This window comes from Dendrobates tinctorius, unplaced genomic scaffold (genome assembly GCF_039654945.1).
Source record: "Dendrobates tinctorius isolate UK_male_01 unplaced genomic scaffold, ASM3965494v1 ptg000070l, whole genome shotgun sequence".
In the NCBI taxonomy this organism is placed as follows: domain Eukaryota; kingdom Metazoa; phylum Chordata; class Amphibia; order Anura; family Dendrobatidae; genus Dendrobates; species Dendrobates tinctorius.
Window position 1 is genome coordinate 69748015 of NW_027361738.1, and position 24808 is coordinate 69772822.

Genomic DNA, 24808 nt, shown 5'->3' on the forward strand with positions numbered 1-24808 from the left:
TTTTTTTTTGCTGCCAAAAACACAACTATTTCTTAGTACTGTGACACTTAGCCGGGGACACATTTTTTGTCATGTATAATTTCTGAGGCTTGATGGTATGGGACAAAAGTTCCAATGCAAATTGTCTCTTCACAGAGGAAGAGGACTAGAACTCTAGTGCCACCTATTGGAAGTAGCAATCATAAAAGTCAATGTCGACCCTTTACCGAGCTTTGTTACATGACTTCAGATAAAAGCCAAACCAGAATCTCAATTTGCAGACACTGTGTTTTGGGGTACTGCCCCTCGTCAGTGCAAAGTGTGAGATCTGGTTTGGCTGTGTGAGAGGTGTTGCAATGTAGCCTTAGTCTGTGGATGACAAAAAAACAAAATTGTTGGAAAGTCTATATTTATTTCAACTTCATAAGAAAAAAAACTCTTTAAAACATCACATTTGCCATTACTATGGTACAATTGTTCCTTTCGCTCACCCTCTGTTGGGAGGCTGCTCGGTAGATGTGACGTGGTCGCTCTTGAAGCTGTGGTGTAATGTCTGGATGTTGTTACGTGTGATCTTCTGGTGGTGTCACGTGGGGCTGTTGTCGTCACCAAGAAGTCTTCACAAAGCTTCTCTCTGGACTATTAAAGGTGAAAAAGAACAGAGCAAAGTGAAATAATCTATGTAAAGTCCTCCCAAAAAAATAAGTTCCATACAGAACATTGCTCATGGTGGATGATCTCTGGACTCTGAAGATCTCTGGACATCTAAATGTTTGAAGAGAATGCAAGTTTTTTTTTTTATTGTTTTGTGATCTTTCCTATTTTTGTGAAGGAGGGAAAACACCCAACTAGCTGGACCTGGTAATTGTGTAAGGCGTACGGTTGCTTGTTCTCTAGTGTGGAGAGGCACCTGCTGCAGCTGGTTGTCTTACAACTAGGAACATAGAAGGATGACAAAATGGCTAATTTCCTGGGACACATAGAGAATTGTTAATTATACGTTTCGCAGTTTTAACTGCAACATGAGATAGAATAAGGTCGAAGGAAAGAAGATCAAAACAAATCGTGAATATTTTTAGGTGTATTTTCAATTTTTGTTGTGTTCCTTTGTAAGGGTGTGGCAGGAAACACCATTCGCCTCTCCCCCTAAATACAACATCTGCAAGGAATGTACTTAAATATGTGTTATGATGAGGTTTTATTGTATTTTGCGAGTAATGTGATTTGGGAATCCGCATAGAGTTTTAAGGACGCTAACGCCTCTTTCACACATCCGGCTTTTGTAATCTGGCACGATGCGGCGAAATTTTTAATAACCGGATCCAGCACCGGATCCGGTTTTGTCCCATAAGCTTTCATGGTCGCCGCATCGTGCCGGATGGTTATGCGCCGTGTCCGGTTGTTGCCGGACATGGCAAAAATTAGCCGTCCGGCATCTGCAAAAAACGTTCTCTGCAACGTTTTTTGTCAGCGCCGGACCGGCTTTTTCCACAGCGCATGCCCGGACTCTGTGAATGTTAACCCCACAAGTGCCCGGAGAGAGAGAGATCTCTCTCTGTCACCCGGACACTTGTGAGAGATCTCTCTCGCCGGGCACTTGTGGGGTTAACACTCACAGTGTCTGGGTGAGAGAGAGAGAGATCTCTCTGTGGGGTTAACCCCACAAGTGCCCGGCAAGAGAGAGAGATTCTCTCGCCTGGACACTGAGTGTTAACCCCACATGTCTCTCTCTCCACCCCCCTCCCCTCTCCTCTCCTCTCCCTCCCCTCTCCTCCCCTCCCTTTCAGCGGCTGCCTCTGTCCACCGGTGTATATGTTCCTCCTGCGGCTCCTTTAAATCATGTCCGAGCCATATCAGACGCCGCATACACATCTGGTGTCACCGCTGCAGGCCGGATCCGGCGGCCCGACTTTTCGCCGCCCGCCGCCGGACCCCACACACCGGATGTGTGAAAGTAGCCTAAGTGATAGGGTTACTGTAATGTAATGTAACTGATGGATAAGGTTATTCATGTATGGCGTATAGGGAAAGTCTAGGGTTAAGTTTAGAGTATATGAAGCATAGCATAGGACTTAGGGATTAAGTTATAAAGGGGGAAGATCTAGTTAGGGACACATTAGATATGGGAAGGTCAGTGCATACTGTCAGAGGGTAGTGACTGAAGTTATATAGGTGAATGGTGAAGTTTACCCAGCAACCAGCTGCTGGGGCAGACAGAGTAAGGATACAGTTGGTGATTGCTCCAACCTAAAGTGGGAGGGTAAGGACAAGTGAAAGGCAACCAGTTCCTGGATTAGTCAGTTAGTGAAGGAGTTTGTTGATGAACAGTTGCTAGGGCTAGTTCAAAGTTCAGTGGGCTGAAACATGATGTGGGCAAATATGTTTTGGTGGTATGAGGTCGCACAAAACTCCCTACAGTCATTTATGCAATGTCCAGAGCCTAAGGCTTGAGTGGGGGCTATGTAGAGTACTGACAACCCTTCTGTACAGTGGAAGATGGGCGTGGAACCGTATGAGGGAAATGTTGCAGATCTCGGTCATACTGAGGAGATGGATTGGTAAACCCTGTGGCTTCTAGATGGGAGCCTTAAAAACCTGCCTCTTATCTGATGGCATCTTCTGCTCTTCCTTTGATTAGTTGGCTTGGCGCGATGTCACATGTGCGTCACTCCGCAAACAATGGCGTTGTCCCAGGCTGGCTACTCAGAAGAGGAGTCGCAAATGCCGGGACGTAAGAGGCAGTTTTCAGAGTTCCCATTCGGAAGTCACAGATTACTGACATGGCTGGTGGCTGATGGACCAAGGCCTGCGAATACATTTTCACCAACTCTATTTATGTCATAACCGATCGGTGTACACTGTATGTATATACTATGATATAGGAAATATATAACGAATAAATTCATGTATTACTATTATTTACCACACCGGTAAGAAACTTAATGGAAATCAAATGTAAGTCTTAACATAGCATTGAACGGAAGCAATCCACTCTATAGGTGTATAACTTATAGACAATGCAATTATGCCGCCTAATTATGCAGGGTTGAAATGTGACATTGTCTTGTTCTGCGCGGCACTTCCATTACGAGTCCATTAGTTGTGTACGTTCTGAAGTGTTCACTTTGAGCCTTCGGTACGGAGCACTGGGTCACATGTGAGTGCTTTTTAGTCTACAGAAAAAAAAAAACCTGAAGCCTGCCTGGAATACAAATGGCGCGGTCACCACGTTTACTTACAACCTGTTATCAAGAGCCAAGAAATCATTAATTTGTTCCCCCGCAGTACTAGTGGCCCCTGTTATGTGTAAGTCAAAGCAAAAGATAATTGCACTTACTGTGACTTACAGAAGTAAAACATTGGATTTGAAAATGCCCCTTAAAGGGACATAATGGAAGGTCACTTATTATCCGCATATTATCTTCGTATAGTACATATTATATAGCGCTGATACAATTATACACATTCTAGATCTCATCATTTCATTTCTGCATCTTAAAATGCAGCCAAACAAATGTGCAAAATACACATAAACAGGAGGTGGCAGGTTATTTGTACATTAAATGCACTTTGAAACGACTAGCCAAATTTCCATTAAAAAGTAGTCTTCTAGGCAACGTGGGGGCCAGTATGCATAATACAGGGTGGAACTAAGAATTGACCACAAGATATCTGGTTTGGATAAGGGGGTGATTTTCTCTACCTGTGTAATGTCAAGATATACATAAAAGTTTTGGTACTCCAAGGCTTAACTTGTAATGTTATACTATATTTATTTATTTTACTCATTTACCGTATGTAGCGCCATTAATTCCACAGTGCTTTACAGACATTATTGGCACTGTCCCCATTGAGGCTCACAAACTAGATTCCCTATCAGGTTACATAGTAACATAGTAACATAGTTAGTAAGGCCGAAAAAAGACAATAGTCCATCCAGTTCAGCCTATAAAATAATAATAATAGAATAAATCCCCAGATCTACGTCCTTCTAAAGAACCTAACAATAACTGTAAAATACAATATTGTTACGCTCCAGGAAGACATCCAGGCCTCTCTTGAACCCTTCGACTGAGTTCGCCATCACCACCTCCTCAGGCAGGGAATTCCAGATTCTCACTGCCCTAACTGTAAAGCATCCTCTACTATGTTGGTGGAAAAACCTTTTCTCCTCCACATGCAGAGAATGCCCCCTTGTGACCATCACCTTCCTTGGTATAAACAAATCCTCGTAGAGGTATTTGTATTGTCCCCTTATTTACTTATACATGGTTATTACATCCCCCCTCAGTCGTCTTTTTTCTAGACTAAATAATCCTAATTTTGCTAATCTCTCTGGCTATTGTAGTTCCCCCATCCCCTTTATTAATTTTGTTGCCCTCCTTTGTACCCGCTCTAGTTCCATTATATCCTTCCTGAGCACCTGTGCCCAAAACTGTACACAGTACTCCATGTGCGGTCTAACCAGAGATTTGTACAGAGGCAGTATAATGCTTTCATTATGTGTATCCAGACCTCTTTTAATGCACCCCATGATCCTGTTTGCCTTGGCAGCCGCTGCCTGGCACTGGCTGCTCCAGGTAACTTTATCATTCACTAGGATCCCCAAGTCCTTCTCCATGTCAGATTTACCCAGTAGTTTACCGTTCAGTGTGTAATGGTGATATTGATTCCTTCTTCCCATGTATATAACCTTACATTTATCATTGTTAAACTGCATCTGCCACCTTTTGGCCCAAGTTCCCAACTTATCCAGATCCATCTGTAGCAGAATACTATCTTCTCTTGTATTGACTGCTTTACATAGTTTTGTATCATCTGCAAATATCGATATTTTACTGTGCAAACCTTCTACCAGATCATTAATAAATATGTTGAAGAGAATAGGTCCCAACACCGACCCCTGCGGTACCCCACTGGTCACAGCGACCCAGTTAGAGAATATACCATTTATAACCATCCTCTGCTTTTTATCACTAAGCCAGTTACTTACCCATTTACACACATTTTCCCCCAGACCCAGCAAACTCATTTTGTGTACCAGCCTCTTGTGTGGCACGGTATCAAACGCTTTGGAAAAATCAAGATATACCACGTCCAATGACTCTTGTCTTTGTCTTTGGCGTATGGGAGGAAACGGAGAACCCGGAGGAAACCCAGGCAATAACGTGGAGAACCTACAAACTCCTTGCAGATGTTGTCCTTGGTGGGATTTGACCCCAGCTCTAGAAAGCAACTGTGCTAACCACTAAGCCACCCTGTTCCTATACTCTGCGGTTGCATATTTCAGCTGTTTAGAAATACATACTCTTACACATGAGACTGTGTCATTCTAATTTTCTGTCCTTTCTTGAACCTCCTGAAATTATCGAGAACATAGACTAATACTAATGTAACCACGACTATATACTGTACCTCTTCCGGGCAGCTATTTTCTACCCAGTCTTGCCGATGGCGATCAAACCCACTGGAACATCTACAAAAATAAGAATAAAATATTAAAAATGTGGAAAAAAATGCATTCTGTAATGTAGTGCATCACTAAGATATTCAACACTCGGTCAACATTGCCAATTTAAGCTTATACAGTCAAGGCTGAAAGTGTTGGCACCCTTTAAATTGTTCCAGAAAAGGAAGTATTTTTCCCAGAAAATTATTGCAATTACACATGTTTATTTCCTTTGTGTATTTTGGAACAACACAAAAAACAAAGGAAAAAAAAGCAAATTGTACATAATTTCACAAAAAAAAAAACAAAATAGGCCGGACAAAATTGTTGGTGCCTTTCCAAAATTGTGAGTAAACAACTTTACGAGCATGTGATGCTCGTTCAAACTCACCCTTGGCAAGTAACAGGTGTGGGAAATATGAAACTCACACCTGAAACCAGATAAAAAGGAGAGAAGTTGACTCAATCTTTGCATTATGTGTCTGTGTGTGTCGCACTAAGCATGGAGAACAGAAAGACAAGATCATTTGAAATTGCAATAATTTTTTCTTTAGCTGAAATTAGGAATCCAATGGGCGGCTTCACTCAATAGTAAGCAGCTTTCCCAGCAGTGTGTATAGAAAGCTACCCACCAAACACTGATTAGAACCATCCGTTCCTAAATCCAGAATAAGCAAAAAAAAGTTAAAGGGGTTTTAGGTTTTGGATAAAACTCCTCTCCTACGACGGCAGCTTGTTTTAATAAAAACAAGTCCGGCCCTTACGCATCCTTGCCAGGTCTATCGCTCAGTCTTTCCCACTGCTCCTGGTGCATGTTGTTGTCTGTAGTGCTGACATCAGTGCTACAGACAATAATTGACACTGGGAGCAGTGGTGGAGTCTCAGCTTTGGACCGGAGAAGGGTGAGAAAGGCACATTGAAAAAAAAAAAAACCTGCCTTTGGAGGAAAAAGGGTTCTCCAAAACCAAAAAATCCCTTTCATATGAATAAAATAGTTTAAATAATGAATATTTTTTTCATAAATCTCTATTTCAATCTTCTCAGCTTCTTCTGCTGTCACACATCAGATGTCATGTTAACTGTTATGGATTTTTTAAGAAAGAAAGGAGAGTGTAAGTTATACACTAGGTGACATTCAGAACATACATGTACCACTTAAACCTCTTATGTAGGGTAAGTAGGATGAAATCCCAAAGTCATTCACTTTGGAGAAAGTCTTGATTGTGGACAGAGAGTGCAGCATATCCCACAGATGCTGAGTTTATCCATAGATGTCCATACGCAGAAGAATTTATGTGGCTATTTCTTATTGTAATAAAACTATTTAACACAGGGGCGTTCTGTATGGTGTTATTGACTATCATCCAATCAGTTATTCACTAGAATTAGAATATGGCTGACTTCACATCATGTGTGGGGTGAAACATGCTCACTTGTCAATGTAAGGGTGTGACAGAGACTGTCCTGTTGCTGCCCCTGATGACAACAATTGCACAGTGTGCATCCTGTTAGGCATTTTCATTGGGATTTATGGTGACATGTGAAATGTAAAATGTATAGCGTGCAATGTAAACAATGTAATGTAATAGGTACTGATGCTGCTGCGTGGGTACTGCAAAGGTAATGCCTAAGGTAACTGTCACGGGGGCTTAGTTCAACTAAGGCTGAAATACCCGGGGCCCCTGTGGTGTCCCTTTTACTAGGGGAAACCCTGTCTGACCCTCAACCCAGGGTTTTTGCTGAAGGTGCAAATGCCTGAGCCTCCGACCTTTCCTTATCTCCTGCTCAGCCCTGCACTTAACCCTCCACCCTCCACCCAGTGAGGAATCACACCACCAAAGCTCCCACACATATAATGACAGACAGGGAGAACTTAAACTGCACTGCGCCACACACACAGGAATAAACAGTAATGTGAACAGGGCACAACTAAACACAAATATGGGAAGGAGAAAGGATAACGACGGATCATACGACACCAGATATGAATCTCTCTCTCTTGAACACCTCCACTCCAGACCGGAACCACTTGGTATGAAACACAAGCTATAATCGGCGACGCCCATATGCCAGTAAGACTATTTAAAGACCGTGGGCGTGACTAACCTTCCAACCTGGTCTCCAGCAGGATTAACCCCCGAGAGCCTGAAGATCAAGCCGGCGCCACTGAGGCTATAGTGGCTGGAGGTGGAACTACCTCTGCCTGCCGGACGCTGTGGTGTGAACAGCGTCCGACATGACAGTACCCCGTCTTCTACGAGGGACCCCAGGGCCCTCAAGACTCATAGGACCCGGCTTGTCCGGATGACGACGGTGAAAAGAACTGACCAGCCGATCCGCATGTATGTCTGAGGCTGGAACCCAAGACCTCTCCTCCGGACCATACCCCCGCCAGTGCACCAAATACTGAAGAGTACGGCGTACTACTCGAGAGTCCACTACCTTGGCGACCTCGAACTCTAAATCGCCATCCACCATGACTGGAGGTGGCATCGGCGTCGTGTCCACCAAGCCTACCACCTTTTTCAATAAAGCCCTGTGAAAAACGTTATGTATTCTGTACACCGCAGGAAGTTCCAACCGATAAGCCACTGGGTTAATGATGGCAGCAATCCTAAAAGGCCCAATAAACCTTGGACCCAGTTTTAAAGATGGGATTTTGAGTTTTATGTTCTTCGTAGCTAACCACACCCATTCACCCACACACAGGTCCGGACCTGGCACGCGTCTACTGTCAGCCACCCGTTTGTACCTGGCACTCATGCTCAACAAACGCTGTTTCACCCGCCTCCAGACTGATGACAATTGGGCTCCTAGCTGATCCTCCTCCGGGACACCCCCGGAGTCACCCTGACGTAAGGTACAAAACTGAGGATGTTGACCGTACACACAAAAGAATGGAGACTCTCCTGATGACTCTTGGCGGTGATTATTTAACGCGAATTCGGCCAGAGGAAGGAAAGTAGACCACTCCTCCTGGTTGTCGGACACAAAGCATCGTAAATACTGTTCAAGATTTTGGTTCATGCGCTCAGTTTGTCCATTAGACTGTGGATGAAACGCCGATGAATGTGACAACTTGATCCCCAACCTTGAGCAAAAAGCTTTCCAAAACCTCGCCACAAATTGCGTACCCCTATCAGATACTATGTCAGACGGTACTCCGTGGAGTCTGACCACCTCCTTCACAAATACCTGAGCCAACGTCTTAGCATTGGGCAAAGAAGACAACGCCACAAAATGCGCCATCTTTGAAAAACGGTCAACCACCACCAGGATGACCGTGTTCCCTGCCGAGGCTGGCAAGTCAGTGATAAAATCCATGGAGATTTCTGTCCATGGCCTATTGGGTACCCCCAGAGGCTGTAGCGTGCCAGCAGGACGGGTTCGGGGTGACTTAGCCCTAGCGCACGTGATGCAAGCTGCCACGTACGTGACCACGTCCTGCCGGATTTTGGGCCACCAGAAACGACGCGATACCAGCTCTAAGGTGCCCTTCACCCCTGGGTGACCAGCCAGTACCGAATCGTGGTGTTCCTTCAACACCTTAAGCCGAAGATGCAGGGGTACAAATGATTTGTTGGCGGGAAGACCTGGTGGTACCTCCTCTTGGGCCTCGGCAATCTCCGCCTCTACCTCAGTCGTGAGAGCCGAGACCACTACCCCTTTCTGGAGGATGGGTACCGGCTCTTCCCGAGGTTCTCCCCCCGGAAAACACCTAGACAAAGCATCCGCCTTGGTGTTTTTAGCCCCGGGACGGTACGTCACAAGAAAATTGAAACGAGTAAAAAACAATGCCCAGCGAGCCTGCCTAGGAGACAGACGCTTGGCCGACTCCAGGTAGAGCAGATTCTTATGGTCAGTGATAACTGTGACCTGGTGAGCCGCCCCCTCCAAGAAGTGTCGCCATTCCTCAAAAGCCAGTTTGATGGCCAACAACTCCCTGTTGCCGATATCATAATTCCGTTCGGCCGGTGACAGCTTCTTGGAGAAGTAGGCGCATGGATGCATCTCGCTCAAGGACGAGCCTTGAGACAGTACTGCCCCCACTCCCACCTCCGACGCATCAACCTCTACCACAAAAGGTTTAGTCACGTCTGGTTGCACCAGAATGGGGGCTGAAGCAAAACTATTCTTCAGACGCTCAAATGCACGTATAGCCACCTCAGGCCAGTTCGCCAGATTGGCACCCTTTTTTGTCATGTCCGTGAGCGGTTTGGCGACAGTCGAAAAGTGTTTTATAAATTTCCTATAATAATTCGCAAACCCAAGGAACCGCTGGAGTGCTTTCAGACTCTCCGGCCTCTCCCATTGCAGCACCGCTTGCACCTTAGCGCTGTCCATTTTAAAACCGGCTGCGGACACAATATATCCCAAAAAGGGCAACTCCTGGACAAAAAATAAACATTTTTCCAGCTTAGCATAGAGCTGGTTCTCCCGGAGCAACTGTAACACCTGCCTAACATGCTCCAAATGAGTGTCCCGATCGCTAGAATAAATGAGGATATCATCCAGGTATACAATCACAAATCTCCCCAGGACATGAGCAAATACATCATTAATAAAATGTTGGAAAACGGCAGGCGCGGTGGTCAACCCAAACGGCATAACCAGACTCTCAAAATGACCCTCAGGAGTGTTAAACGCCGTCTTCCACTCATCCCCCTGACGGACCCTTATGAGGTTATACGCCCCCCTGAGGTCCAGCTTGGAAAACCATTTCGCCCCCGCTACCTGGTTGAACAAATCCGGGATCAACGGCATTGGGTAGGGATCACGGATAGTAATCTGGTTTAACTCTCGGAAATCCAGACACGGGCGTAACCCCCCATCTTTCTTCTTAATGAAGAAAAACCCCGCGGCTACAGGCGAGGACGAAGGCCGGATGTGACCTTTGCTCAGACTCTCCGCGATGTAGTCTTTCAGAGCCTGTCTCTCAGGACCAGAAATATTAAACATCCTGGCCTTAGGTAATTTGGCCCCGGGTTTTAACCTAATCGCACAGTCATAGGCTCTATGTGGAGGCAGTTCTGAGCAACCCTTCTCAGAGAAAACATCCGCGAAATCCTGCAAAGCCTCCGGCAGGCTGGGCGTCACGGCGGACACACATGTGGCCAAGCAATTGTCTTGGCAGAAACCACTCCATTGTACTATGTCCTGAGTTTTCCAATCAATTACCGGGTTGTGCCTGGACAGCCATGGAAAACCCAGGACCATTTGAGCTGGGAGATTACGGAGGACCCTACATGTAACCGACTCAGAATGTAGGACCCCAATGTGGAGTTTCACCTCTGCCACAAACTCAGTAATCTCCCCTTGAGGGAGGGGAACAGCATTAATGGTCACCACCTGTATGGGGTGAGGAAGTTTTTCGATCTTAAACCCGGCAGTGTGTGCAAACTCCTCATCTATGAGATTGGTGGCGGAACCACTATCCACAAATACTGATATAGGTAGCTCTCTGCCGGCGATAATAACCTTAGCAGGGAGCATACATTGAGATACCATCATGGAGGATATGCATACGCTCAGTTGGGTCTCCTCCATACCCTCTGAGCTTAACAGTTTTCCGCCGGTGTGACCCTCTTAGGTAGTACCGGGCAAACGTTAACATAATGACCTCCTTTACCACAGTAGAAACATGCTCCGGGCTTCCGGAATCCCGGAGCGCGAGGCTGAACCTGTGCCACGCCAGCAATCTGCATAAGTTCAGGGGACTCATCTACTTCAACCACACCTGCACCTCTGTTTTCCCCCAGAGGTAGCGTCTCCTGTGCCCCCTGACGAAAACGGCGATCAATACGTATCACCAAACTCATGGCAGACTCCAATGATGCCGGAGTCTCATACATCAGGAGGGCTTGTTTCACCCTCCCTGATACCCCATGAATAAACTGGCTCCGCAGTGCTGGGTCATTCCACTGTGTGTCTACAGCCCAGCGGCGAAATTCCGAACAATAGTCTTCTGCCAAGTGCTCCCCCTGGCGGAGGGCGCGGATTTTAGATTCCGCTAGAGCCAGTCGGTCAGGGTCATCGTAAATGAGCCCGAGGGCAGAAAAAACATTATCGACCGAATGAAATGTAGCAGAGTCAGCTGGTAAGGAAAATGCCCATGCTTGGGGGTCACCACTCAGTAATGACAACACCAGCCCTACTCGCTGGGCCTCATTACCTGAGGATATTGGCCGCATGCGGAAGTATAATTTGCAGGCCTCCCGAAATACAACAAATTTGCTGCGATCGCCTGAAAATCGTTCTGGCAGCGGAAACTTCGGCTCTGCACCGATACCTGCAGATGCCGTTTGCACCTTTGCTACTACCAGGCCCTGCTGCTGAACTGCCCCTTTCAACTCGGAGACCTGTATGGACAGCGCCGCCAACTGGCGGGTTATGGAATCTAATGGATCCATGGACTCCTGAAAAAATGTGGGCCGATTATAATGTCACGGGGGCTTAGTTCAACTAAGGCTGAAATACCCGGGGCCCCTGTGGTGTCCCTTTTACTAGGGGAAACCCTGTCTGACCCTCAACCCAGGGTTTTTGCTGAAGGTGCAAATGCCTGAGCCTCCGACCTTTCCTTATCTCCTGCTCAGCCCTGCACTTAACCCTCCACCCTCCACCCAGTGAGGAATCACACCACCAAAGCTCCCACACATATAATGACAGACAGGGAGAACTTAAACTGCACTGCGCCACACACACAGGAATAAACAGTAATGTGAACAGGGCACAACTAAACACAAATATGGGAAGGAGAAAGGATAACGACGGATCATACGACACCAGATATGAATCTCTCTCTCTTGAACACCTCCACTCCAGACCGGAACCACTTGGTATGAAACACAAGCTATAATCGGCGACGCCCATATGCCAGTAAGACTATTTAAAGACCGTGGGCGTGACTAACCTTCCAACCTGGTCTCCAGCAGGATTAACCCCCGAGAGCCTGAAGATCAAGCCGGCGCCACTGAGGCTATAGTGGCTGGAGGTGGAACTACCTCTGCCTGCCGGACGCTGTGGTGTGAACAGCGTCCGACATGACAGTAACTCTGGTACACTCAGCTCAGGTATAGGAAAATTATAGAAGATAGTTTAGAATTTAGAACATAGACAGTGATAGGCATTGTAAGTGTAATATGCTTAGTGCATACTGTACTAGAAGATAGTGACTGAAGTTAAGTATGTGAAAGGTTAAGTTTGCCCAGCAACAGACTGCTGTGGCAGACAGAGTAAAGAGACAGCTAATTATTGGTCTAGTCCACAGTGGGATGGGTTAGGGCAAGTAAAAGGGAACCACTTCCTCGATTAGTGAGTTAGTGAGGAGAGATCATTTGCTAAGTGATAAGGTGAACTTCAAGGGGAGTGGGCTGAAGGCATGTGGAGTACATATCATTCTGGTGGTATGAGGGATAGTACATTTCGTGCAGACATTCCTGCAACATCCGTGGCCTATGGTCTAAAATAAGCATGAGGAGAGTGCCTTAACCCCTTATATACAGAGGAAGATGAACAGAATGAGGGAAACGTAGTGGATCTTATCATCTCGGGAATACTGCGGTGCCAGACAGGGAGTCCCTAGGGCTAACAGGATCTGTTAAAGTAGGGATAGTCCAAACTGAACATAAGCAAATGCTTGAAATGTACTGTAATGATGGAGGAAGAGGGAGGTTGGAGGGTGCTGTGCTCAATACTGCATGCTAAAGACGGATGTACTTGAACTGTTCAGTGAAGTTGAACTTGTTCAAATGAATCGGGTGTCCTCTGACATGTGTGCGGCTTTTCCTGGAACTGATAACGTGAAGACAGCGATGGCCTGCAAGTGAGTACAATGCAATGTACACAGCACAACACTAATTGACTGGGACACGATTGGTTTGTAAAGTGCCAGGGTGTTATGGAGCAGCAACTTGCCCACGGCTACCATCCTTGCCACCTTACATCAATGCCCTGGCACTTCACTGATGCAATGGTTTTGTTTCTGGCGGTGATGATGACAGTGGAGAGGAGCCTTGGGTCCCTAATGCTTGGTGAGATAATTAACACATAGCAATAGCTAGTGTTGCCCAGATGCCACAGGAGCTGTCCAGTAGGCCAATAGTAGAAACATTTTACAGTTTATGGGGGGTTGGCCCGCACCCTAAAGTAATTCCTACAGAACACCCAGTCTTTCCCAGTAATTATATTGATTACGTTGCTGCTGGTGGTTTCAACCCAGACTGAAATACAATGAGATTGACAATGTACCAACAATGAAACTATGAAAAGTTCCAAAAAACTCAATTTCTATTGTGTAAAGTAAGTAAATGTTCTTCATAGCAACTAGAGATGAGTGACTTTGCCTTTTTCCGGGTCGAGTCAGATTTCATGAAACCCGACTTTCGCAAAAGTCGGGTCGAACGCAATCGGCCGATTATCGTGAAAAGTCGAAGGTCGACTGAAACACGAAACCCAATGCAAGTCAATGGGGAAGAAAAGTCGACAGTGAGTGTAGGACAGGAAACACACCTACTGTGCCCATTTAAATGCCAAAAACATCAATTCTTATTACTTAAGCTTGTCAACCTTAATTTACTTTATAATAATAGTTAGGCATTGGCTAAAGTTGTGGGGAGGGGGTAGGGCTGGCTCCAGATTTTCGTGGGCCCAGGGCCAAAGAGTGTCACTGGGCTCCTTTAACACATGCCACAATTCATGATCCTCTGATACGGCAGAGATATAGCGGTATAGTACAATGAAAAATACTTCGCTTCTTACATCACATGACTGATATCCATTTTAAATTCTCCAATAGCTTCAAAAACGGACAGTATATTACTCCATACAGTATTATGGCCACCGCATAGTGCGCCATACAGAGTAATGAGGCCCATATATTTCTCCATGCAGAATCATTGGTCCCATATAATGTTCGATACAGTATATGATGAGCTCGACGTAATGCTACAGTATATGTTGGTCCCCATGGATGAAGCTCCACTGTCTTCTGGGCACAAATAATGATCCATATATAATGGGCCCCATTTCTAATGCTCCAGTGTATAATGGGCCCTGTAAATGCTGCTCCAGTGTCTGATGTCCCCCATTTGGAAAGCTCCAGCATATGATGGGCCTCACGGATGATGCTCTAGTGTACGATTGGTCCAAATAATCCTCCATATATAATCTTCCCCATTTACAATGCTCCAGTATATGATGGGCCCCATGGATGATGCTCCAGTGTCTTATGGGCCTAAATAATGCTCCATATACAATGGGCCCCATTTCGAATGCTCAAGTGAATAATGGGCTCTGTAAATGCTGCTCCAGTGTCGGATGTCCACCCTTGGAATGCTCCAGTGTATGGTGGGCCCCATATATCATTCTCCAGAGTGTAGTGCTCCCCAAAAATTGCTCCCAACCTTTAAAACAATTAAATAAGTCTCCTCGCTAGGGAATCCCTGTACTCTGGACTCCTCGTCGTCCCCATCTTCCATCTCTCTGCACTTGGACTGTTTAGGCAGAGAGCGCACAGATGTGATGTCATCGCGCTCTCTGATCAGAATGTCACTGTCAGGAAACGTGGAAGACGTCACGGTGGTGGAGCAGGGAGAGGTAAGTATTTTAACTTTGCAAGTGCTGTGTGTCATGATCCAGTGTTGGATCTGGCGGTATTAAATTGACAAAGTGAACTTTTTTTACTTTGTCAGGTTCCAAGGTGTCTTGACTGTCCCCGGTGGTGGTTTTGATATTGCACTTTAGGTTTTGTGCACTTAATCATGTATCAGGTGTTACACCCTATAAAGGTGTGCTAGGAGTGTGCAATCACTGCCTGTGATATTGTTCACTTTGAGTTGGAGAGCCTGGATGAAGGATGGAGCTGGTGAGGAGTCCTGCGCAGCTTAGCCAGGGGGGATGTGTTTCAGCTATGGTGTCTGGACGAAGGGCTGGCATGGCGTGGTGGAGTCGCAGTGATGGTGTCAGCGGGAAGTGTCTGCATGGGCTGGTGGAGTGGCGACTATGGAGAGTGGCACTCACCATGTGGGACTTGGCTGCTGAACTGGACTCAAGCATGCTCGACTTCGTGTCAGAAGCTGAACTCATCCTTGGGACTCTGGTACTAAGCAGCTGCAACTGGTGGTGGACTCTGTTCCAAGGCTGCACTAAGGTGAAGGATCCTGTTATGGTGATGGATCCGGGTGGAGGAGAAGACGCACGCAGGTGGTGGGCTCTGTTGCTAGGAGCGCACGCAGCAGAGCAAAGCTAAGTGGTGTTTCCCCTGTATTGTCTCTTTCCTCATGTGTGTTATTAGTGCAGTGGTGGGATTAGTCTCCGCACCGACCCATTCCCTAGTGAGGGTTTAGGGTCAGGGTGAGCAAGGGCGTTAAGGTACGCGTGCGGCGACAGGTGCGGAGCCTGTTTAGGGAATGTAAGGAGTGCTGGGACACTGGCTCAGGGGAGCTTAGGAGGTCTCCATTTCCCCATTCCCTATCGCAGGGCCCACCATTGTTATAGTTTCCCAAGTTCCCCCTTTATTATTTGATTATTGTATGTATAACGTGTAATACCCAAATTCGCCAGGTGGAGGCGGCGTATCCACCTGCACGTTTTATTATTTAAATTCGCCCCACTGGAGGCGGTGTATCCAGGGTCACGTGTGTCACATGGGTTTGCCTTGCGGAAACATCTGCGTCCTGACACACGTGACCATGACATTATCACAGGCCATACAGTTTTTTTTTCTGGTGAGCTTTGGCCATGTGGAGACCGCTGAGTAATTGCTGCCGGGCCTCACTGAGGTGAGTGGGGAGCGGCATGGTGTGTTAGAGCCGCTGCAGCAGCAGTTATCAGGGTCTGGGGCCTCTGCTCAGCTAACCAGGAAATCAAAATGGCAGCTTTGGCAAATTGCGGGTCTGGCAAAAGCCCCTAGAGTCGCTGCTGGGGAGCGGGACTGGTTCATGCATGCGGGCGCACCCAGGTTGGTGGGAGGAATGGTGCCCCACGGAGCTGCCTGGTATTCCCCGAGGTGAAGGGGTACATCCCTGTGTTGAGCAGACTAGGTGTGTAGTCGCTGCTGGGGAGCGGGACTTGCTCTTACAGGGGACGCACCCAGGCAGGTGGGAGGAATGGTGCCCCACGGAGCTGCCTGGTATTCCCCGAGGTGAAGGGGTACGTCCCTGTAGTGAGCAGATTGGTGAATAGTCCGCGGGGCTCATGCCAAATCCTCAATGCCGCCCCCTCCTGGTCGTGTGGAGGCGACCAGCGAGTATATATATATATTTTCCTCCATATTCCTGCGGCTATGGTACTAAAACCCCCTTGAGTCGCTGCTGGGGAGCAGGACTGGTTCATGCAGGCGGGCGCACCCAGGCAGGTGGGAGGAATGGTGCCCCACGGAGCTGCCTGGTATTCCCCGAGGTGAAGGGGTACGCCCCTGTGGTGAGCTGACTGGTGTGATAGTCCGTGGGGTTTACGCCATATCTTCTATGCCATCGAAGAAGCCGCCCTCCTGGTCGTGTGGAGGCGACCAGCGAGAGTATATTTCCTCCATTTCCCGGTCCCCTTCTCCTCCTGGTGTGTGCAGCAGGTGTGCTGCGGGGGAGTAGGGACAAATCTCTACCCTCGCCATTAACCAACCCTAGGAGGCGCAGTCCTCATGGTGAAAGGGTTGGAGGGTGTGTCCCTTGGTGAATAGTGGGGGTGTGAGTGTGGTGACACAGGGGGACGCCTCTGTTGTCAAGTCCAGAGTGAGTTCACCAAGTTATGACATATGTATGTGTGCAATAAACGTTCAGGTCCGGACCTGTGTGTGAACGAGCATGTATGGGTGCCACCAAAAAAACATCTTGGAAATGTGTTGTGGAGTCTGATCAGCTCTTAGCATACATACACATACATAATCTCTTTCCCCAGGTCGGCGCTGTGGAGATGAGTGGTGCCTCCAAAATGAACTTTATTGCCATTACCAGCGGTGCGTTTGTCATAAACCTGAAGTGTCAGGTAATGGTGGGGTGAACTCAGGGTCTGGGCGTCCCCGCTGTAGGTGTTTCCCTAATGAGGGGTGGTCTTGAGGGTCCAGAGGCCCCTCATTAAGGAGGGGGTACTGTCATGATCCAGTGTTGGATCTGGCGGTATTAAATTGACAAAGTGAACTTTTTTTACTTTGTCAGGTTCCAAGGTGTCTTGACTGTCCCCGGTGGTGGTTTTGATATTGCACTTTAGGTTTTGTGCACTTAATCATGTATCAGGTGTTACACCCTATAAAGGTGTGCTAGGGGTGTGCAATCACTGCCTGTGATATTGTGAGATTGTTCACTTTGAGTTGGAGAGCCTGAATGAAGGATGGAGCTGGTGAGAAGTCCTGCGCAGCTTAGCCAGGGGGGATGTGTTTCAGCTATGGTGTCTGGACGAAGGGCTGGCATGGCGTGGTGGAGTCGCAGTGATGGTGTCAGCGGGAAGTGTCTGCATGGGCTGGTGGAGTGGCGACTATGGAGAGTGGCACTCACCATGTGGGACTTGGCTGCTGAACTGGACTCAAGCATGCTCGACTTCGTGTCAGAAGCTGAACTCATCCTTGGGACTCTGGTACTAAGCAGCTGCAACTGGTGGTGGACTCTGTTCCAAGGCTGCACTAAGGTGAAGGATCCTGTTATGGTGATGGATCCGGGTGGAGGAGAAGACGCACGCAGGTGGTGGGCTCTGTTGCTAGGAGCGCACGCAGCAGAGCAAAGCTAAGGCTGAGTTCACACGTGGCGTTTTTTTTGCGTTTCCGCGGCGGTTTTAACCGCGCGATTTTGCCGCGAAAACGCGAAAAATAAGCATCCCATGCATTCCTATGGGATTCCGCAATGTTGTGCTAATGCTGCGGTTTTTACCGCGGCGGAATCGCTTCGCGGTAAAAAACGCAGCATGCTCATTATTTTGCGGAATCGCTGCGATCCCCCACCCATAGGAATGCATTGTTCCGCTTCCTTCCCGCATGTGGCTGTGCACAACATGCGGAAAGTAAGCAGAACAATTGCGGATGGTACCCACGGTCCGGAGGAGAGGAGACTGTCCTCCGGGCTCTGGGTACCATATCCCTGTAAAAAATAGAATTATAAAATAAAAAATATTGTTATTCTCACCCTCCGGCGTCCCGCGCAGACTTCCCGCTTCTCTCCACGCTCCGGTCCCAGTAAGCCTTTGCGAAAATGCCCGAGATGGCGTCCGATCTCGCGGGATCGCGAAGTCTCGCGGTCATTCGCGCGACGTCATCGCGAATAACCGCGAGACGTCGCGATCCTGCGAGAACGGACGTCATCGCGGGCATTTTCGCAAAGGATTACTGGGAACGGATGCGCGGGACGTCGGAAGGTAAGAATAACAGTATTTTTTTTTTTTACATTCTATCTTTTACTACTGATGCCGCATAGGCCGCCTCAGTAGTAAAAAGTTGGTCACACTCATCAAACACTATGTTTGATGAGTGTGACCAACCTGTCAATCAGTTCTCCAAGCGATGCTACAGATCGCTTGGTGAACGCTAGCATTCTGCAAGCTAATTACGCTTGCAAAATGCTAGTTTTTCCGCGGGAAAATCGCGAGAATTTAAAATGCGATTTTCCCGCGGACTGGAATTCCGGAATTCTCGCGGTAATTGGTGCACTTAGCCTAAGTGGTGTTTCCCCTGTATTGTCTCTTTCCTCATGTGTGTTATTAGTGCAGTGGTGGGATTAGTCTCCGCACCGACCCATTCCCTAGTGAGGGTTTAGGGTCAGGGTGAGCAAGGGCGTTAAGGTACGCGTGCGGCGACAGGTGCGGAGCCTGTTTAGGGAATGTAAGGAGTGCAGGGACACTGGCTCAGGGGAGCTTAGGAGGTCTCCATTTCCCCATTCCCTATCGCAGGGCCCACCATTGTTATAGTTTCCCAGGTTCCCCCTTTATTATTTGATTATTGTATGTATAACGTGTAATACCCAAATTCGCCAGGTGGAGGCGGCGTATCCACCTGCACGTTTTATTATTTAAATTCGCCCCACTGGAGGAGGTGTATCCAGGGTCACGTGTGTCACATGGGTTCGCCTTGCGGAAACATCTGCGTCCTGACACATGTGACCATGACACTGTGATCCTGAGCAAGCAGGGGGGCCCACTCGTTGGTGACGGCACTGGCACAGGGCCCCTCATAGTACGGCGGTGTGTCTGATGGCGGGTGGGCCCTCCCAACCCTCCCAACCCTCCCACCGGCAGAAAGACTTTTGCGTACTATGAGGGGCCCTGTGCCAGTGCCGTCGCCCATGAGTATGCCCCCCCCCACCAGCTCAAGGAACCTGCACTTTCATCTGCACCTTCTTCTTTGTCACCGTGTAAGGTGATATAGTATGAAGGAAGGGGAACCTGAGTTTGATCAGGGTCAGATTCTGGCTGTGTAGAGTACGAGGGGAATGTAGTGGTCTGGGTCAATGTACCAGCAGAATCATCTAGCAGTGGCTGGGCCTCAGTGCACTTGTGGCACCCCAGGAGTACGGTCGCCACAGTGGCATTACCTTCCTCCTAGGGAGTGTGATGTCATGCTTGGGAGCAATGAAGGATCTCTCTAGCAGTTAAACCAACACACAACACAGTTCCCACTCCAGGCCATCAGGGAGAGCTCGGAACCTGACTGCTGAGGAGCTGCTCTCTGTGGTCGGGAGGAGGGAAGTTAGGGCAGTCTGTGAAGGGAAGGGGAAGTGTGTGGACATGAGAAGGGGAGCTGGAGGATGAGCAGAGTTAAGGCTCACTCCTAGCTGGAGTGCATGGTCCGGATTCCGGTCTCCGAGTTTGTAGGGACACTGAGGGTCCTGCAGCAGAAACCGGAGGAAGTAGCAGCTGTAAGTGCTCTGTTCCCAACTAAGGCTCGGAGGCGCCAGCAGCGACGTGTGTGAGCCAGAAGGAAAAGGCTACGGCTGCCTGCCATACGAGAAAGTTCCAAAAGAGAGTCAACAGGGGGAACTTCAGTGAACTCAGTACTGCGAGTACCTCAGATAAGCGTTAGAACGGAGGCCACACTACTTATCTGCAGAGAGAGAATTCCTAATTTGCTTCCAGGCTGATCAACTCCTTCTCCATCTGTACTCGGCGTCCTGGACGGCACTTACCAAGTACAGGTAAAGGAACTGCACGACTGTGTCTGTCATCTTTCTCCTGCGCCTGGAGCACGGCTCTGCTACATCCTGCACTGCACACCATATACCAATGCTTTCATCTGCCCTGCGACGAAGACCCTACCTGTGCAGGGCTTCTACATCTTAGCTGCACCACAACATCTGTCCCAGAGAAGCGACACTGCAGCGCTTGTAAATCTGATCAGAAACCACAGGTGGCATCACGTTTCATTCACCTATAAACGTTATTCACCCCTTTGCATGGATGCCCAGGGCCACAGACCGTGTCACCACCACCGTGACACATCCCTCTGAGACACCGGCCCGGTACTGATTAACACCACTGCCCTGGCTGGCAACCCACACTCCATGTCAGATACATCTTGGACTGGGGAATTCACGATTTGACTTGATAACCCAGGCATGGTATGTGAGAAAGAGCTACATGGACTAATGTGAAGTGTGGCCTGCTGCATCATTCACTTTTGGTGGGGGTGAAGGACACAAGGAAAGGGGTTCTTCCTGACCAGGAGCCAGCACTTGACGACTCAGTACTTGCATTTTTTGAAACTTCAGAAGAGGAGGGCATATTAGCTGTAGTCTGTTTCGGCAATGTAAGCCAAAACCAGTTCCTGATGCTCCGGCTTTAAAAGCAGTTAACCTAGTCCGAGAAAAGGTAGCCTTCCAGGCCTTCCGGGGCCAGACCATGATGCAGGCTCAACACCTCCTGCCTTAGCTGCTATTGTGCTTTTGCCACTACCAGCAGATGCACCACCACCATCAGTACCAGCTGGGCCCCCCACGCCCACGTCTGCGGCCTCTTCCACCATACTTCCAAATTTTGGAGAAAATGTACCCAAAATAACATCAGATATATGGTACTGTATCAGAAGCGTACAGCTGTATACAGTCAAAGGATAACTGTAAATCTCTGTATATATTTCATGAGTCACACAGAGACGCTTACAGGCTCAATATGGATTAGACAAGAATATAAAAAGTAGAAAAAGGGTACAGTATCATCAGATAGCAGGTATATATAGTATAGTTTAAACATTCTAAATCTCCGTATATATTTCAGGAGGCAGACACAGACGCTCTCAGGCTCAGTATCGATTACAACACAATATAAAAAGCCGTAAAACGGTAATGGATGTGAAGCGTACAGCTGTATAAAGTGTAGGGGTCATTGTCAATCTCATTATTTATTTCCAGAGTCAGAAACAGACTCTCACTTGGTCAGTTTGGATTAGACCAGAATATAAAAACCAGTAAATGGGTAATGTATCACAAGCGTAGAGCTGTATACAGTGTTGGGGTAATTTTTAAATCTACATATAAATTGCAAGAGTAACTCACAGACTCTCACACGCTCAGGATGGATCACACCACAATATAAAAAGAAGATCCGCAAGAAATAATCACACATGTGGGCCAATGTTCCAGGTGTCAATGAAACACTTAGAGTGGTGGGTGGAGGAGGACTTTCTGGCAGAAAGGGTACAGTATCATCAGATACTAGGTATATATAGCATAGTTTAAACATTAAAAATGTACGTCTATATATCAGGAGTAGTGTTGAACCACCCCGCTAGTGTTCGAGTTTGGTTCGGTTCGTCGAACAGGAGGCAAGTTTGTTGAATGTTCGTCGAACCCCATTGAAAACAATGGCAGGCAAACACAAACACATACAAACACATAGAAAACACATACAAAACACCTTAAAAGGTGTCCCAAAGCAGACAAAATGCTCAGATGACACAAATAACATATAGAAAAGGGCAACTATATATAGAAAAGAGGTGGAGGAGTAAAAGGAGGAGGAGGAGACACAGATATAAGCATGTCATTCCCTTATAAAGTCAAGAAAGGCTGGAATAAAAATCTAAAATACAAAAAAAATTCTAAAATTCTAAAATCGAAGACGATCATATACCGTCGGACTTCCCACCATAAATTATGCCAACTGCCGATCGGGCGGCGTTATTCCCACGACCCTCCGAACAGCGTCCATGAAGGCAAAGTGTTTGGTTTACGGGGGCAGTACGGTTGCAAAGCTGAACCTTAAAGGAATGTCCAGAAGGGCACCACCACAAGGAGTGGAGCCTGTGGCTTAATTGGACTCCACACGGGCAACTCAACCATGCCAGCCACGGAAAGGATGGACAGATTGCAAGCTTTCTCGATTCTGTGGATGGTGGTGCATGGCCGTTTTTAGTTGTGCTAGCGATTTGTCAGTTTAATTCCGTTAATGAACGAGACTCCAGCATGCCCCCGTGGTCCGCGTCCAGCTAACTAGAGGGACACACGAGGCTCTGGCACGCGAGATCGAGCAATAACAGGTCTGTCATGCCCTTACATGTCCGGGGCTGCACACGCGCTACGCTGAAAGGACCAGTGCGTGTCGCTTACAGGTGCGGACAACCCGCTGAACCCGGTTAGTGATGGGGATCTCGGATTCCAATTCTTCCCCGCAAACGAGGATTTCCCAGTAAGTGCAGATCAACCGGAATTCCGGAATTAGGCCTAACCGGCATTCCAGAAAGAATGTGCAAAAATTAAGTGTCCAAACCACAGGTGCTGTAGCTTGCTTAACAGCTGGGCTCCTCTGCTGAGTAGCACACAGTTCTTACATAAACAGGCGGCAAAGCTTGGTTCACGGGTGGGCAACTCTGCTGAGTAGCAGACAGTGCTTACATAAACAGGCGGCATAGCTTGGTTCACGGGTGGGCTCCTCTGCTGAGCAGTAGACACAGGTACTAGGCCCAAAGTATTGACTGGGCTAAATGGAGTTAAAAAATGGTTCTTACATAAACAGGCGGCACAGCTTGGTTCACAGGTGGGCTCCTCTGCTGAATAGCAGACACAGTTACTAGGCCCAAAGTATTAACTTGGCTAAATGCAGTCAAAAACTGGTTCTTTCATAAAACAGGCGGCATAGCTAGGTTCACAGGTGGGCTCCTCTGCTGAGTAGCAGACAGTGCTACAAGGCCCAAAGGGATTTTCTTGACAAGATGCGGTAAAAAATTATTAGAAACACACACAGTGCAGCTCCTTGACAGGTGTACTACACCGCTGGCTACCAGACACCGCTGCTATGCCATGAAACTGTCTATTAACATTGAAAACCATTATTAATGAGAAAATTAAGTTACGCTTTTGGTGAACGAACCGTTCTTGAACGGAACCTCGAACAGCCGAATTTTAAGCAAAGTGTTCGAGTTCGACGAACGGCTCGAACACAGCCCAAAACAGCTCGAATTTGAACTTGGCGAACAGTTCGACTCGAACACCACTCATCTCTAATCAGGAGGCAGACTCAGACGGTCTCAGGCCCAGTATGGATTCGACAAGATTGTAGAAAGTTGAGAAAGGGTACAGTATCACCGGATACCAGGTATATATAGCATAGTTTACACATTAAAAATCTATGTGTATATATCAGGAGGCAGACGCAGACGGTCTCAGGCCCAGTATGGATTCGACAAGATTGTAGAAAGTTGAGAAAGGGTACAGTATCACTGGATAACAGGAATATATAGCATAGTTTAAACATTAAAAATATCTGTGTATATTTCCGGAGTCCGACAAAGACACTCACAGCCTCAGTATGGATTAGACAAGAATCTAAAAAGTAGAAAAAGGGTAATGTATTCGAAGCGTACACCAGTATACACTGTTGGGGTATTTTTAAATCTTCATATATATTTCAGTCTCAGTAAGACAGTCCAGACTCTCCGCAAGAGGAAACGAGATGGATACAAGTACAGACGGAAAGACGAATGATTGCAGAAATTTTGGAATTACTAATCATGGGAAAAACTCCCGGGAGAATTCTCAGAGGCGATGCTGACCCTCAATTACTTTGTCTGTGGAGACAGCGAAAACAGTTCTTTGTGAAGAAAGGGTTGCTGTATCGCAGTACTGTGGATCCCATCACCGTTACTCATCTCCATCAAATTGTGATCACAGGGAGAGATGTAGACATGGTCCTCACTGCATTTCATGATCTGTCAGGTATCTTTGGAGTGCAAAAGACAGAAGCCACAGGCCGTAGGCGATTCTATTGGATTGGCATGAGAGGACACATTTAAAAATGTGGGCAGGAATGTCACATGTCTGTGAGAAGGAAAACTGTGAAAGCTGATGATAAACCACCACTGCATCTCATTGTGAGTCGACGTCCATAACAAATGGAAGCCATTGATCATCTGAATATGGAGCCCAGCAGGACAGGGCGTAGCTACGTCTTAACCATCATCTATCAGTTCACCAA

At 47.4% G+C, this 24808-nt stretch overlaps 1 protein-coding gene across 2 annotated transcripts in view; it reads right to left on the minus strand.

Moving 5' to 3' along the window:
* PLXDC2 (plexin domain containing 2) overlaps nucleotides 1–24808 on the minus strand; it is a 674841-nt gene that overhangs the window by 62193 nt on the left and 587840 nt on the right. For both annotated transcript variants that reach the window (XM_073581846.1, XM_073581847.1), the window contains exons 10-11: nucleotides 5395–5455; nucleotides 471–618 (exon numbers count right to left, since the gene is read on the minus strand). In XM_073581846.1, coding sequence (XP_073437947.1) covers nucleotides 471–618; nucleotides 5395–5455 — 209 coding nt within the window. The remainder of the gene's footprint in view (nucleotides 1–470; nucleotides 619–5394; nucleotides 5456–24808) is intronic.